This window comes from Gymnoscopelus microlampas, assembly GCF_963454915.1.
Source record: "Gymnoscopelus microlampas genome assembly, chromosome: 8".
NCBI classification, from domain to species: Eukaryota; Metazoa; Chordata; class Actinopteri; order Myctophiformes; family Myctophidae; genus Gymnoscopelus; species Gymnoscopelus microlampas.
This window is the reverse complement of record NC_139945.1, coordinates 58,136,420-58,154,806: the sequence shown is the minus strand read 5'-3', so window position 1 is coordinate 58,154,806 and position 18,387 is coordinate 58,136,420. Positions and strand designations below refer to the sequence as shown.

Below are 18,387 nucleotides of genomic sequence, written 5' to 3'. Positions count from 1 at the left end.
TTGAATTGAATTGAATTGAATTGAATTGAATTGAATTGAATTGAATTGAATTGAATTGAATTGAATTGAATTGAATTGAATTGAATTGAATTGAATTGAATTGAATTGATGCACAGCAGCCATATTGGAAAGAAATTGGGCCTCTTCCTTACTTCCTTCACAGGTTTTACCAATGATACTAATGAAGGCTTTGTTTCATTTAGTGTAGCATAGTGGTTCTCAAACCTTTTAATTTCAAGGACCTCCATAACTCTGAGAGTGTACAAATGTACACTCTCAGAGTTACAAACCTTTTAAGGGGCCATTTGGAACCCCCTCAAGCAACCATGAGGGTCCCTGGACCACACTTTGAGACCCACTGATGTAGCAGAGTGTTTCCAGTGAGCAAAAATGCACAATATCAGCACCTGACTCTGGGTGCGTTCGGAAATTACGCACCGGAGCACACTCGCCTATTAGTTTGTATTGGCCAGTGCGCTCAGTGCTGTATTTTCGAACGCACCCTCTGTTTGACCGGAATGGAACAGAGCCTTCATTAGTTTCATTGGTAACACCTGTGAAGGAAGTAAGAAGAGGCCCAATTTCTCTCCAAAATGGCTGCTGTGCATCGAGCCTTATAACTGTTGCTGTTGGAGCAATGGAGAAAATGTGCTTTTGGTGTGAACAGCCAGGCTCCTGTTTTGGCGAGAATTTCACTTGGCAGTAATTCTCAGAGCTTCAGCATCCATTGTGAGGCCAGCGTTACCATGAAGGGGAAGCGTTCCTAATGATGTGAAGGAGGTTCATTAGCCTGTGAAAGGTTCTTCCTCCAACTCACACCTCTGCTATAAACAGCAGCATTCACATCTACCCAGCAACACCACCCTTCATCCACACTGCGGAGGAAGAGAGGAGACATTTAAATGAAGGCATTTAAAGGAACGCATCTGTGTCATTTTTAGATTTCTTTGGGCTATTCAAAACAAGCAGATCTACAAGCTCATATGAGCTAGTAGATCTGCTATTTTTTTTTTATTATCGTGAAACATTTTGCGAATCTTTGAATATATATATATATATTTTATTTAAAGCACAATTTTAACTGAAATCTTTGCTTCTGGGGATTCTACAAATGTCTTCTAAATCCTAACAGTTTTTTTTTTAACGTAGGTTGCTATAATAATAATAATATCAGTTGTTCTCAAACTTTTACATGTCAAGGACCACCCAAAATTATATGTATTTGGCCGCGGACCCCCATCTCAAAATATTTGGTTCCAGGAACCCCCAAAAGCAAAGATTTGAGTAACAAATGTTCGCTTTAAAAAAAAAATATATATATATATATATATTCAAAGATTTGCAGTTTTGCACACATTTTCACGATATGAGCTTGTAAATCTGCTATTTTTGAATTGCCAAATGAATCTTAAAATGACACAGATGCTTTCCCGGTCTTAAGGCGTTAAAGGTGACATAAGTGTGCCTCTGAAGTGAGCTTACAGATCACATCTAGCTGACAAGTGGCTGCTTTTAGAAGGCCTTGTAACTCTATAGACATGTAAAGTGCTACAAGTGTGCCTTTTGAAGTCACCTCTCCTTTCCCGTACTTACGACCCCAATAAGTGACGTGAGCTACATGTCACAGCTAGATGAAAAGTATGCTATTGACCAGTTCTAGGGTGCCATGAACAGGTGACGTGTCCTCGCTTCCTCCAGACAGACAGACAAGACAAGACAAGACAAGACAAGACAAGACAAGACAAGACAAGACAAGACAAGACAAGACAAGACAAGACAGACAGACAGACTCCTGTCCTCAAAATACAAGTGTAACTCCTTGAACAGCTTGATAGTAGAATCCTCTGCCCACCCCCCTGAAGCTACATTTACTTAAGTACAGGACTTACTTAAGTACAGTAAGTTTACTTAATGACTTTCCAATACTGACAGAAGGATCAGTAAATAGCTACATTGACAGGGAGGGGTTGTGTTTGGTGGTTGACATTGACACACAAACACACACACACACACACACACACACACACACACACACACACACACACACACACAGTGTGTGTGTCGACTGTGTACATTGCAAAGCAGGACATAGGATGCAGTCAGCTGTGGTTAATGAGTGCCCCTTAAAGGAGCACGTCACCCATTTTCAACCGTATCTTCATATAAATGGTCCTCACTAATGCACACATTTCTGCAGTGGTAGTAACTAAGTACATTTACTCAAGTTAGTCAAGTACAATTCTCAGGTATCTTTACTTTACTGGAGTATTTCCAATTTGCAGTACTTTTACTTCTACTCCACTACATCTCAAAGGCAAATATTGTACTTTTACTCCACTACAATTATTTGAAAACTTTAGTTACAAGTAAGACGCGCGAACACTGGGAGCGAATGCAACTCGAAAATAGATGACTGTGTGTGTGTGTGTGTGTGTGTGTGTGTGTGTGTGTGTGTGTGTGTGTGTGTGTGTGTGTGTGTGTGTGTGTGTGTGTGTGTGTGTGTGTTTTGACTGTAGCTGCACTCTGGCGCTCTCTGGCCGCTGCACACAGGCAGTGTACGCACACAATATTGCACACACACGGACAGACGGACAGAGACACATACACACAACCCGAGCAGGGTTTCATAGTTAGCTCACTTGGGCGGAGGCGCGAGTTACTAGTTACTTTATAGATTTTGATTATAATTACAAAACATACATTACCCACTTCAGCCCTATACATTTGAAAATAGCCAATCTACAAGCTCCCAATGCGTTGCGATGCGACGCATTGGGAGTTTGTAGATCTGCTATTTTCAAAAATATTTGTATACATTTGAAAACTTTAAGTGGGACATTATGCATAATGAGTACTTTTACTTTTGGTACTTCAAGTACATTTTGATGCCAATCCTTTTGTACTTTTACTCAAGTACAGATGTTCACTTGTAACAGAGTATTTCTATATATGCAGTATTGATACTTTTACTTGAGGAAAACATGTGAGTACTTTTTCCACCACTGCATTTCTGTCTATACTTACTCTGTGTCTATTGGTGGACTGTTCAGAAACGCGCCTACCAATGACAACAATACAATGGGTATTCCAAGATAAAAGAAACTACAGCCTTTCTCTTCCTTGAAAGTTAGCAATGCTAAACTAGAAGCAATTGTGCATTGCATAGTGCACACAAATATTATTGGTAGGCAGGTTTCTGAACTGTCCACAGCCTTCCTCGAGTAGACAGAAGTTAGCAGCGGTGGAAAGTAACTAAGTACATGTTCTCAAGTACTGTACTTAAGTACAATTTTGAGGTATTTGTACTTTACTTGAGTACTTCCAATTTTCAGTACTTTTACTTCTACTCCACTACATCTCAGAGGCAAATGTTGTACTTTTACTCCACTACAAGTATTTGACAACTTTAGTTACTAGTTACTTTGCATATAAAAAACATTATATTATAAAACATACATTGACCACTTTAGCCCTACTTTAGGCTATTTGAAAATAGCTGATCTACAAGCTCACAATGCGTCGCACCATGACGCATTTTGAGTTTATAGATCTGCTATTTTCAAACATTTTGGTACTTTTACTTTTGGTACTTTAAGTATATTTTGATGCCAATACTTTTGTACTTTTACTCAAGTAACATTTTGAACACAGGCCTTCTACCTGTAGCAGAGTATTTTAAGTAAAATATCTGAGTACTTCTTCCACCACTGGTGAGGATAAATTATACGGAGATGAGGTTGAAAATGGTTGAAGTTGCCCTTTAAGGCGTACTGTACATGGGCCTCAAGGTGTTTGTTCAGTATAAAAGCTAACTGTTCCACTTCACAGCTCCTCAGCTACAATATGAACCTGCCCCGAGTTCTGCTTCTCATATCAGTCTGTCTGCTGCTCTGTGAGTATCTCTGTCTGTCTGTCTGTCTGTCTGTCTGTCAGTCAGTCTGCAGTGGTGGAAAAAGTACTCACATTTTTTACTTAAGTAAAAGTATCAATACTGCACTGTAGAAATACTATGTTACAGGTAAAAATCCCGAATTCAAAATTGACTTGAGTAAAAGTACAAAAGTACTGGTATCAAACTGTACTTAAAGTACCAAAATGTCTCGCATCACGACGCATAGTGAGCTTGTAAATCGGCTATTTTCAAATAGCCAAAGTTGCAATAGGGCTGACGTTGTTAATGTATGTGATTTTGAAAACAGTAGTGGATCACACTATACTGTTTTCAAAATCACATGCCATGAAGTTCATGGACCTTGTCGAATACAAGACTTCACAAATGATGTTTAGAGCAAGAAACAAGCTATTGCCAGGTAACACAAAAAAAATGATTGGTGATATAGTTACAATTTAAGACGAGAGCTTAATCTCAAAATACATTGTGTTAGTTCAACATTGAAAAGTATGTGCATTTCAGTTAATGGAGTGAATTTATGGAAAGGACTGAGTATGGAACATGGTACAACAAAGTCCAACTATGAATCACTTCAAGAAGGCATAAACATATCATATTCAAGAGGTATTTGGTTGAGGAGGGGCCATGTTGACCTATTCTGGCCTGGCCTCCCTGTTGTAATGTGGCCCATCGTGGGCCCGTTGGATTGGCTGTTTTCAGATATCTACTAGTAGGGTTGGTTTTATTTCATGTTATCTCTGTTATTACTGCGGTTGTTTTTAATGTTCCATTTTTATGTTTTCTTCTTAACATGCAGTGGAGATGTTTAGGTTGTGAATGCTTTTTGTCAAGTACAGTACTTAGCAGTACTTAGAACATGTACTTAAGCCATTACTCTTCAGGAAATGGGAGAAAGGAGAAACTGTGTTTCCATGAATCCAATAAAGTCACAAGCTCTTGTTAATCATTTGTTTACGACAAAACACATGTGCTAGACTTGATTGATTGAATTCTTAATTAGTCAAAACTGTAAAAGGCATGTGGTACAGTCAGACATTAGAGCTAAAAGGATAACACAACAAAAAATCCTGGGGACTTGTTTCCATAGGAATGTGGTTAATGACACACTTAACCACTTAAACAGTGGTGGGGAAAGTACTCAAATGTTTTACTTAAGTAAAAGTATCAATACTGCAATGTAGCATCTCAGAGGCAAATAGTGTACTTTTACTCCACTACAATTATTTTAAAACTTTAGTTACTAGTTACTTTGCAGATATACATAGATATAAAATTAATTTATAAAACATACATTTACCACTTTATCCCTATTTTATACCTAGGCTATTTGAAAATAGCCGATCTACAAGATCACAACGCGTCGCATCGTGACACATTGTGAGCTTGTAGATCAGCTTTTTTCAAACATTTTAGTACTTTGTACTTTAAGTACATTTTGATACCTATACTTTTGTACTTTTACTCAAGTACATTTTGAATTTCAGACTATTACTTGTAACAGAGTTACATTGCAGTATTGATACTTTTACTTAAGTAAAACATGTGAGTACTTTTCCCCACCACTGTGAGTAGGGCATTAATTTATATGAAAAACTAACTTAAAAAAAAAACATAGAAATTGGGAGATACAACGTTCCTGTCCTCGTCCTGTCTATCATACAGCCTCGGTGGGCACACGTGCACAACGGAGCGCACGTGCACTCTGGCAGTTCGGCTCCATGATCAGATGCAGCATGGCGGCCGGCCGGCCTGTCCTGGACTACCTGGACTATGGCTGCTACTGTGGGAAGGGAGGCTCTGGCATGCCCGTCGATGACTTGGACAAGTATGTCACCAGTGGTAGAAGACGTTCTGACGGCAGTAACCAGCTCCAATAGGCTCTATGCACAGCAGCCATATTGGGAATGAATTGGGCCCCTTCCTTATTTCCTTCACAGGTGTTACCAATGATACTAATTAAGGCTCTGTTCCATTTAGTGTGGCATACTGTAGTGGTTGTCTTATTTTCAAGGACCCCCATAACTCTGAGAGTGTACAAATGGAACCAAATGGACCCTTACGGGTCCATTTGGTTCCATTTGTACACTCTCAGAGTTACACACCCACCATAAGGGGCCATTTGGGAACCAAAATGGAGTGTTTCTAGTGAGCCAACATGCACAATATCAGCACCCTGACCAGAATGGAACAGAACCTTCATTAGTATCATTGGTAACACCTGTGAAGGAAGTAAGAAGAGGCCCAATTTCTTCCCAAAAAATATTGAACCAATGAAAAGCATTAAAAAGCGCTTCTGACAAAACCAGCTAACTCCATTGGATCCTCAAACATTCTGTTAAACCAGCTAACTCCGCCGGCGTTAGCTGGCTTTGCTGACTCCAGGCTCCACCCCCTTTTGACCTCCAGCCTCATTGTGAGCTTGGAGGTCCATTCAGCTGTTCTTATCAATGCTGAACAAAACCTCCTAACTCCACTTTTTTAAATTTCCTGAAAAATGAACATTTTGGAGTTAGCTGGTTTCTGCCGGACAGCAGAGATATCATAGTTACAAGTAAAAATCTGGTGTTCAAAACTTTACTTGAGTAAGAGTACAAAAGTATTAGCATCAAAATATACTTGATGTACCAAAAGTAGAAGTACTCATTATGCAGTATGTCCAATTTCACAAGTTCGTCATGTATAAACATCCTTTGAAAATAGCCGATCTACAAGCTCACAATGAGCTTGTAGATCGGCTATTTTCAAATAGCCAAAGTATATATAGGGTAGAGGTGGTTAATTATGTTTTGTAATAATATTCAAAATCTTCAAAGAAACTAGTAACTTAAGTTTTAAAATAATTGTAGTGATTGAATAATTGAGTAAAAGTACAATATTTGTCTCCGTCCGAGATGTAATGGAGTAGAAGTGAAAGTATTGAAAGTTGGAAATACTTCAGTAAAGTAAAAATACCTCCTAAGTACAGTACATGTACAAAGGCTTCTATTTCATCATGCTAACTCTCCATGAACTGTCCATAAGCCACCAATGAGAGACAGACATTCTGCCACCTTGTAATTAGTGAGGACCATGAAGATTTGAAAATGGGTGAAGCACTGCTTTAACCACTTAATCCATAATACATTTGGTTAAATGTATACAATGTACTTTACAATCAATATTATGATTAATGTGTTTTAACACATGTTTTGCTTGCTTTCTACTCAGTAGCCTATTGTGTATATCGTATCTCAGCCTTTGTGAGATACTCTGTACATGATTGATTCACAGTGTAATACGTTTGTGGCGTGTTGTGTGTTTGTGGCGTGTTGTGTGTTTGTGGCGTGTTGTGTGTTTGTGTGGTGTTGTGTGTTTGTATGGTGTTGTGTGGTGTTTGTGGTGTGTGGTGTGTTTGTGGCGTGTTGCGTGTTTGTTGTGTGTTTGTGGCGTGTTGTGTGTTTGTGGCGTGTTGTGTGTTTGTGGTGTGTTGTGTGTTTGTGGCGTGTGTTTGTGTGGTGTTGTGTGTTTGTGTGGTGTTGTGTGTTTGTGTGGTGTTGTGTGTTTGTGGCGTGTGTTTGTGTGTTGTTGTGTGTTTGTGTTGTGTGTTTGTGTGGTGTTGTGTGGTGTTTGTGGTGTGTGGTGTGTTTGTGGCGTGTTTGTTGTGTGTTTGTGGCGTGTGGTGTGTTTGTGGCGTGTTGTGTGTTTGTGGCGTGTTGTCTGTGTGGCGTGTGGTGTGTTTGTGGCGTGTTGTGTGTTTGTGGCATGTTGTGTGTTTGTGGCATGTTGTGTGTTGTGGTGTGTGTTTGTGGCGTGTTGTGTGTTTGTGGCGTGTTGTGTGTTGGTGGCGTGTTGTGTTGTGTGTTTGTGGTGTGTTGTGGTGTGTGTTTGTGGCGTGTTGTGTGTTGGTGGCGTGTTCTGTTGTGTGTGGTGTGTTGTGTGTTTGTGGGGTGTTGTGTTTGTGGTGTGTTGGTGTCAGGTGCTGTCAGGTCCATGACCAGTGCTACAGAGCTTCCAAACAGCATCGTTCCTGTTGGCCAATCATAGACCACCCCTACATTAAAATATACCGTTACAAATGTGACCAGGCCACCAACACTGTCACCTGTCATGGTGAGTTACAGCACTATTGCTTCTTTGTGTTAATGCATAATGCTGAGGTGGAACATCAACAGGACGACTGTGAGACGTCAATAAGTAACTCTGACCTGAAACAGGCCCCAGAATATCATCACCAGTGGTGGAAAAAGTACTCAAATGTCGTCACCTTGCTAAACGAATGGCCTAAGTAATACTTTTAAAAGTTTTTCAGAAAAAATAAAAAACTGATCCAAAACAAAACTATGTGATATTTCTTAATCATTTCACCCAAAACGTTTATAACAAATTATGAGTATTACAATAAAAATAACTCAGTTATGTCAGTTATGTAACATGTCTTTCCGTTATGTAACATAAGAGATTTAAATAGGTTTAAATAGGATTAAATCTGACTTAGGCCAAATTATTTATTGATTTAGGCATTTTTGGGGATTTATTTTGGGTCTAAGTCACAAAACCATGTGACTTAGGCCAAACATATTGCCTATTTTGGCCTAAGTCACACTGGGGAGATTATACTAAAAGGGGAGGGAACAGCATGATCCTTTTGAATTAGGAGATAGGCGATTTTACCAGAGGTGGCCAGTGTCATGAGGAGCTGTACCAAAAGTAAAAGTACTAAAATGGTTGAAAATAGCAGATCTACAAGCTTTTTAGGGCTTTAGGGCTAAAGTAGCTAACGGATGTTTTATAATGTAATAATTTATATCTGCAAAGTAACTAGTAACTAAAGTTTTCAAACAATTGTAGTGGAGTAAAAGTACAATATTTGCCTCTGAGATGTAGTGGAGTAAAAGAATAGAGTACAATTGGAAATACTCCAGTAAAGTAAAAATACCTAAATAATGTACTTAAGTACAGTACTTGATTAAATGTACTTAATTACTTTACACCACTGATCATCACTATCATGGTAGAAACCTTGTAGGTCCAAAACTGTTACTTTTCTGGTAATGGAAAAATAACTTAATGTTCTAATGGATCCAATGTAGTTCTTATTCAGTCACAAGCTCTTGTTAATACTTTTCATTGATTGAATATTTAAAAACCCACAGAGAGGCAATCTGTAAGCTCACAACTTGAGCGTGAGCTTACAGATCGCCTATTTTTGCAGCAATTGTCTGGCACTCGTGTGAGCATGTGCACGTGCGTGCACGCACGTGTGTGTGTGTGTGTGCGCGCGTGTGTTTGTGTATTTATTTAATATAGCATATCATATAATTAAATATTCGGGATGCGGGATCTAATAGGAATAATAATAATAATAATTAATTATTAATCAGTAATATTAATAGTGATTTGTCAGTGTTCAAATGAATCATTTGAACTCAGCACATACAACGGTATGTGGTGTCATGCTAGGTTTATTAAATTATGATTTAAAAAAAGAAAAATGCAGATACAAGGTTTCTACAGTCTACACGACAGTGATGATATATGTAAGCTTCTTGCATGTGTAAAATGTTTCCATAATATGTTCACACATGACATTGACAGGGGAGTTATTCCATTGACTCACTTTTATCATGTGATTGACGGGATATCATTTACGGCTGAAACTAGAAAAAGTTTGACCGACATGCATATACTATCCAGTAAAGACTGGCTAACAGCCAGTGGTGGAAAAAGTAATACTTTTTTTTACTAAAGTAAAAGTATTAATACTGCAATGTACAAGTACGAGTCTGTAAATCAACATTTAATTGAGTAAAAGCACAAAATGATTGGCATCAAAATGTACTTAAAGTACCAAAAGTAGAAAGTACTACCTATGGGGCGGAATCTGCCAATGCTTTTTCAATGAGAATAGCATGGTTTGATGGTCTTGAGCATCTTTTCACGTGTCGCGCACACCTCGCGTTTATAAAAAAAAAAAAAAAAAGTACTCATTGTGCAGTAGTTTTCAAATGTATAAAAAAATATTTTGAAAATAAAAGATCTACAAGCTCACAATGCGTTGCATTGCGACGCATTGTGAGCTTGTAGATCGCCTATTTTCAAATGGCCAAAATGTATATAGGGCTGAAGTGGTTAATGTATGTTTTGTATATAATAATCAAAAGTAACTAGTAACCAAAGTTGTCAAATACTTTTCATTCTCACCTCTGACAAATAGCCCAATAACAACTAAAACACTAAAACTAAAAAAAACTAAACTAAAACTAAGGCTTAAAAAAATATATATATATACCAGCAAATACACATTTAAAAACAAATTGAAATTAAACTGAAACTGAAAACAAAGTCAAAACAAAATAAAAATGTAAACTGATGAAAAATGAAAAACTATACTGCACTGATCTTGGTCTCTATATTCATTCTGTGGACTTGAAATGAGTATTAAATGGTCGCTGTTAGGCTGCTAAATGATCTTCTTCCATGGTTCATCTGAATGAATTTCTTCTATGGTTTCTTTTCTGTCTTTCAGGTGACAGCAACAGTGTGTGTGGGAGGTTCATCTGCGAGTGTGACAGAAAGGCAGCCATGTGTTTTTCCAGTGCAGGTTACAATGAAAAGAATAAACACCTTCCTAGCAACCACTGTTAATAAATACCTACTGTACCACTGTCAATACACATTTCCCAGCCTAGCAACCACTGTCAATAAACACTGTCATGTTTGACAACTTTTTTATAGTATAGTTTGTTGATTACTTTTTATGCAATAATGGTGTTATTTATTATTATTACATTTTAGAGGTGTTAAAAGTTCTTACATTGTCACTTTAGAAATGTGCCGATAGATACCCTGTATACACTTACACTGTATGTTGGATTGTTTACTGTTGAGTGAGAAAACAATGTTGCACATTGCACACGCTTATATAGGCACACATGCGCACACACATGCGCACACGCACACACACACACACACACACACGCACGCACGCACGCACGCACGCACGCACGCACGCACGCACGCACGCACGCACGCACGCACGCACGCACGCACTGTACTTTACTTGAGTATTTCCAATTTCCAATACTCTTACTTCTACTCCACTACATCTCGGATCCAAATATTGTACTTTCACTCCACTACATTTTATTTGACAACTTTAGTTACTATTTACTTTGTATATTGTGTATATATTGTATTGAAAATAGCATGCGATGCGACGCATTGTGAGCTTTGTAGATCTGCTATTTTCAAAAGATTTGTATACATTTTATACATTTGAAAACTTGTGAAATGGGACATTCTGCATAATGAGTACTTTCCACGTTTGGTACTTTAAGACCAATACTTTTGTACTTTTACTCAAGTAGATTTTTAATTCCAGACTTTTAAATGGTAAATGGTGCATTTACATAGCGCTTTACATAGATTGTGCATTACATTCACCCCTTCACACACCGATGGTGGAGGAAACCATGCAAGGCACCAACCTGTATATCGGGAGCAATTAGGGGTTCAGCGTTTTGCTCAAGGACACTTCGACTCTAACTCTGGGGGAGCGCTCCAGCCCGGATCGAACTGGCAACCTTGCAGTTTCTAGTTCACTCTACCCGGCCACTCTAGCCCGAGGCCACTGCCACCCACTTGTAGCAGAGTATTTCTACATTGCAGTATTGATACTTTTACTTTACTAAAAATTTTAGTACTTTTTCCACCACTGATAGTTTCACAGTCAAACCTATTAACCCACTTTTGTACCCCCTGGCTCCATACACAAGATGATTTCAAGATTGTACTATCAACTTATAAAATACTATAACCTTGCTCATTCCTACCTATCACCCATAAGACACTCTTTATATTACTGCTAGACCACTACGAACACAAAATGGCGGTCTCCTATTGTCTCCTATTGCACCACATGTGGGCTCATTTAGTGTGATGTTGTGGAAAGTGGCAGACCACCAAGCTCCACCTGACAAGTCGTTTGATGTCACAACATTTGGATGGGAGATCCAGTATATTCGTGTTCCTGTCATTGCTAAGGGTGACCCAGCATCGTCAGAGCTATGTGACATGGTGCAATATCAATTTAGGGCACAGAGAGTGAGAAGTACATCACTGATGTACTGTATCTGGTCTGGTGAAGATGGTTACTGAATGATATGTTCATGCTACAGATGAGGAGTGATGTCAATAAGGAGGATACTTGTAAGGATGAGGTAGAACAGGATGTGGGTCGGAGAATACAGATGTAGTTGCAAAAGATACATATTTGCCATTAAATTATATCATTTTACATTCATGTTATTATGAATACCAGTTCTTGTGACATGTTAATGACACTTTTCACAAAACAAATTGAATGAATGTTCATCAAGTTGTTTCCATTTGTTGTTCTCCCAGATGTCAAATTTAACCTTGACCTGACCTTTGACATGACCAGATATTAAAAAAATAACAACAGGAATGGATTCTACACATGAAAACCCTAAAAAAGAGGTATTACACAGAGGTATTCTAAGACAAGCGGATTACAAGTAAAAAATTGCCAGGCGTGTGTTTAGTGGCCATTTTGGATATTTTCTTACACATTTGCACTATATTCTGTTTATTGAATTTCATAATACATTTCCTTAGAATCTATGTGTAAACATGGTTTCAAATTTTTAGGTAATTTACAAAGGAACCCTTTGTGTTCCATCTTTCATTAAAACCGAAGTACATCTTATGTCACATATAGTCACTGCCTGTAATAGAAAAATATTCTAGATATGCTAATTTTAACAACCTTTCTGAACAATATATAGTATGAGCTTTATCCCAACCATTTTTCAGAGAGAGAGGGTCAATAATAAGAGAGAACCATCAGTTTGAAGTAGAATGCTTCATTCGGATTTTGAAAACTGTGTTTTGGCTTGTGGTTATACAAGGAGTGATAACACACAGATAGCTACCACCGATGCAAGGCTATCACATTTTCCCTAGCTCCAGGGGTGTATACCTACCCAAAATCACTATGAGAATTATTCCCCCCAGATGATACTGATGACCCCATATTTGGGGTCCTGGCTCACGGATTATTAGGTTTCGAGAGCCTATCAGGCTTCGAACCCTATTACATCTCTACACTTTCATTATTATGGGGCCAGGCTTCCAGCATGGACCCATATTGTTATTGGCATTATTCCGTTTCTTCTTCTTCTGCCACTTTTGGCAGTTCTGGCTGAACCGTGCAGTCGCTTTTTATGAAACTCGGCCATATGATAGATGGTCATGAAAAACAATCAAGAAATAATTCTCACAATCTTTCGTCAAAAGGTGGCGCTATAGCACTCAATTGAAAAATGCCAACTTTGAACAGGTACAACTCATGCCCTATTTGACCTACAGCCATGAAACTTCGACGCACACATGCGTCTCCTCATGCTGAACAACTTTCACCCTCTGACTTTTGACCTCTGACCTTTAGATCTCCCTCCATTTTGAATTATATGAAAAACAGTTAAAACCTATCTCCTCCTGGGATTTTTGAGTAATCTGCACGAAACTTTTTACACATGAACTTTGGACCTATACCAAAAAACGTTTGCAAAATATCTTCCATAAGTGAAAAAATTAAGCTTTAATGAACCAATGAATATTGCAGTTTTATGACAATTATTTATCTGCCCCTAACTCATACATGCAGACTTACCATTCTTTGAAACTTTGCAGAAATGTAAAGGGCCATTCCAAATATCACTGAAACCAATCTTACTCCAATTGGTCAAACGGGGGCGCTATAGCAATTTTTTGAAAATTGAAACTTTAAACAGGCAAAAGTCATGCCTCGTTTGGCCGACAGCCATTAGACCTGCTTACACATGTGCCTTGACTAATGAGGAACACATCTATCACGTTGACCAGTAAGCACCGCCCTTAGATTGTCCGCAATCTTGAGCAGTTTGAAAAACACTTAAACCCAGGATTTTTCAGCTATTTGCGTGAAACTGTATCATCTGTGTGATCTCCTTTCACAGGTTCTTGTCTGTTGGTGGCTTCTCGCTTAAATGTGTGCCCCACAACCTGAAGGTCACCAGTTCAAGCCTCACTTGGTGCAGACTTCATCTAAGTTGCATTTCACACAACATGACTATCAATGAATACATCTGCAATTGTTAAAGATAACATGAAATACTTAATTGAGTGTTTTTTACATACAGCTGATTACAATCTCACAATTTTTCAGATAGCAATGAGAGTATGTTTTTTCAATGTATAACATCCTTCATTGTGAAAATAGCCGATGTACAATCTGACAACTTTTAATGGTTTGTGAGCTTGTAGATCGGCTACTTTTACTAGTTTTGGTTCTGAGGAGATGTACAATTTTGAACAGTTTGAAAAACACTTAAAGCCAGGATTTTTCAGCTATTTGCGTGAAACTGTATCATCTGTTTGATCTCCTTTTTCACAGTTCCCTGTCTGTTGGTCCAATGGCGTCTCCCTTAAATAAGTGCCTCACAATCTCAAGGTCGCCAGTTCAAGCCTCACTTGATGTAGACTTCATTTAAGTTGAATTGCAAACAACATGACTGTATCAATGAATACATGTGCAAATGTTAAAGATAACCTGAAATGCTCATTTGAGAGTACGTTTTTTCAATGTATGACATATTCATTCTGAAATTAGCCGATCTACAATCTCAAAACTTTTCAGATAGCAACGTGTTTCTGAGCTTGTAGATCGGCTGCTTTCACTGTTTTCGGTTGCGAGGATATATACAATTTCTCTATTTGTAAATGGTTTGTGAACGAGTGGTCTTAGTGTTGGCTTGGTTCATGACAGAATGCAAGAGTTTATGATCTTCAACAGACAACATCAGCCTGGACAAAGCTATAGCAATATAGGTAGTGTTGCAGCTACCTAAGAGTGCCTCATGACCGCAAAGTTGCCGGTTCAAGCCTCACTTGATGCAGTTGAATTGCAAAAAACATGACTCAATCTATTCCGTTTCCATGGCTCTCTCTCTCTCTCTCTTCAATCTATTCCGTTTCCATGTCTCTCTCTGTCGCTTCAATCTGTTCCGTTTCTATCTTCAATCGATTCCGTTTCCATGTCTCTGTCTCTGTCTCTCTCTCTCTCTCATTGGAAACAAGACCGCAAGGACTTTCATGAACTGACCTGTTAAAGGAATTATCATTTCTCTTTCTCTCTCCTGGCCCCATATTATCGCTGCTTGCAGCTATATTTATTATTATTCTTCCGCCGTTTTTGCCAGTTCTGGCCTAACCGCCTGGTCACTTCTTATGAAATTCGGCAATATGGTAGAGGGCTATGCCAAACGGCGAAAACCCGAAACTCACAACCATTGGCCAAAGGGTGGCGCTGTAGCACTCAATTGAAAATGCCAACTTTGAACAGGTACAGCTCATGCCCTGTTCGACCTACAGCCATGAAACTTCGATACACACATGCGTCTCCTCATGCCTAACAACTTTCACTGTTTGACTTTTGACCTCTGACCTTTAGATCTCCCACCATTTTGAATTCTATGAAAAGCAGTAAAAAGCAGTAAAAATCTAACTCCTCCTGGGATTTATGAGCAATCTGTACGAAACTGTATACACATGAACTTTGGACCAATGCCGACAGACGTAACAAGCGGATTTTCCATAAGTGAAAACGTTAAGCTTTTATAAGCCAATGAAAATTGCAGCTTTATTTTAAATTATTCATCTACCCCTAACACATACATGCAGACTCACATTTGTTTGACACTTTGCAATATTGTAGAGGGTCCTTCCAAGTATCACTGAAACCAATCTTACTCCAATTGGTCAAAGGGGGGCGCTATAGCAATTTTTTGAAAATGCAAACTTTAAACAGGCAAAAGTCATGCCCCGTTTGGCCGACAGCCGTTAAACCTGCTTACACATGTGCCTTGACTCATGAGGAACACATGTATCACTTTGACCAGTAAGCTCTGCCCTTAGATTGTCTGCAATTTTGAGCAGTTTGAAAAACATTTAAATCCAGGATTTCTGAGCAATTTGCATGAAACTGTGTCAAATACATGTTTGACGCCCTTTTTCACAGGTTCAGGTGTGTTGGTTCAATAGCTTGATCGCTTAATCATCTGCCTTGAAACCATAGGGTAGCCGGTTTGAATCCCACCTCAGGTAGACTTAATTATAATTGCATTGCACACAACATGACTATATCAATGAATACATGTGCAATTGTTAAAGATGACGAGAAATGCATACTTGAAAGTAGTTATTTTCAATGTATGACGTACTTCATTCGCGCTTTTGTTTTGTTTTGTTGGATTCTCCCTTTTCACTGTCTAAGGCTGTGTATTGGATAGCTCCACCAGTAGAGTGTGACTCTCATGTGCCGAAAGTCCCTGGTTCGAATCCCACTTATTACAGTTCACATTTAAATTGCATTGTACAAAACATGACCCTGTTAATTCAGACATGTGCAATGTTTAGACAATAACACGAAATGCTTTTGAGAGTAGTTGTTTTTTATGTATGACATACTTTCTTGTGAAAATAGCCGATCTACAATCTCACACCTTTTTAGATAGCAACGCGTTGTGAGCTTGTAGATCGACTATTTTCCACTAGTTTCCATTCCGAAATATATTGAGCAGTTTGAAAAACATTTAAACCAAGGATTTCTGAGCAATTTGCGTGAAAGTGTGTCATGTGTGTGAACTCCCTTTTCACTAGTACAGGTCTGTTGGCCCAATGGCTTAATCATCTGCCTTGAAACCACAGGGTTCCTGGTTCGAATCCCACGTCATGTAGAATTCATTATAATTGCATTGCACACAACATGACTGTATCAATGAATGCATGTGCAATTGTTAACCAGTAAACTCCGCCCTTAGATTGTCTGCAATTTTGAGCAGTTTGAAAAACATTTAAATCCAGTATTTCTGAGCAATTTGCGTGAAGTGTGTCATGTGTGTGAACTCCCTTTTCATCAGTTCGGGTCTGTTGGCCCAATGGCTTAATCATCTGCCTTGATACCAGAGGGTGGCCGGTTCAAATCTCACCTCATGCAGACCTCAACTCAATTGCATTGCACACAACATGACTGTATCAATGAATGCATGTGCAATTGTTAACCAGTAAACTCCGCCCTTAGATTGTCTGCAATTTTGAGCAGTTTGAAAAACATTTAAATCCAGTATTTCTCAGCAATTTGCGTGAAAGTGTGTCATGTGTGTGAACTCCCTTTTCATCAGTTTGGGTCTGTTGGCCCAATGGCTTAATCATCTGCCTTGATACCGGAGGGTCGCCGGTTCAAATCTCACCTCATGCAGACCTCAACTCAATTGCATTGCACACAACAAGACTGTATCAATGAATAAACATGCAATTGTTAAATGAAACGCTTATTGAGAGTAGTTGTTTTCAATGTATGATGTACTTCATTCCCTCTTTTGTTTTGTTTTGTTTTGTTGGATTCTCCCTTCTCACTGACCAAGGCTGTGGATTGAATAGCTTGATCAATACAGTGTTAGTCTCATGTGCCAAAGGTCCACGGTTCAAACCCCACTTGTCACTGTTTACATTTAAATTGCATTATACAAAACATGACCCTGTTAATTCAGACATGTGCACTTTTTAAACAATACCATGAATTGCTTTTGAGAGTAGTTGTTTTTTATGTATGACATACTTTCTTGTGAAAATAGCTGATCTACAATCTCACACCGGAAGAACCTATAGGACGGAAAAACCTATAGATATCAACAGACACCATCAGGGAGGCCATATCTTTAGCTCAATGAGAAGAGAGGCAGCCTGTGAATCCATAGGTCGCTGGTTCGATCCCTGTCCCCAACAATGCGTTGAGGTGATCATCATTTGGAATTCCCCCTATTCCCATGGATTGGATCCACCCCTCTCACCTGCTCTCACTCATCACCAATCACACCTGCCACATGCACAGTACAATTTTTAGGTACTTTTACTTTACTACTCTACTCTACTACAATTACAGCAGATGACAGCTTTAGTTACTTGTTACTTTGCAGATGTAATTATTAATACAACACCTACAGTAACCACATACAGCCGATCTACAATGTGACGCGTTATGAGCTTGTATGTATATAATAAGCAACCCATGCTGTATGATAACCATCCACATATGAAATCCAATTCTGTCTATCCAATGGCTCAGTCTGTACTGTGGCCATAGCTGAGTGGTTAGCCAGGCCAGCAAATGTGTCGATGAAATGAAATGTGTCCCTGAGCAAGACTCTTAACCCCTAATTGCTCACAGGCCCTCATTGGAAACAAGACCGCAAGGACTTTCATGAACGGACCTGGAATTATCCTTATCCTTTACACTGTCTACCCACAAGTCTATAGGTCCCTGGTTCAAACCCCAATTTAACCGGTCCAAATATAATTTACTGAACAAAAATCATGACTTTGTTAATTAATGCATGTTCACTTCTTCTCTCTCGCTCTCTCTCTTACTGCCTCTC

General features: G+C 38.8%; 2 protein-coding genes across 2 annotated transcripts in view; one reads left to right on the top strand and one right to left on the bottom strand.

The window, feature by feature from the left end:
* Nucleotides 1-18,387, bottom strand: part of LOC311050670 (uncharacterized protein) — a gene marked incomplete at its 3' end in the record, with an annotated part of 728,236 nt that overhangs the window by 106,418 nt on the left and 603,431 nt on the right. The window lies entirely within an intron of this gene.
* Nucleotides 5,647-10,537, top strand: LOC311050057 (phospholipase A2 GL16-1-like; the record flags this gene model as incomplete). Its single annotated transcript, XM_084064023.1, has 3 exons — nt 5,647-5,738; nt 7,869-8,002; nt 10,419-10,537. The coding sequence occupies 3 exons, from the start codon at nt 5,647-5,649 to the stop codon at nt 10,535-10,537; spliced, it is 345 nt and encodes a 114-aa protein (XP_083920149.1).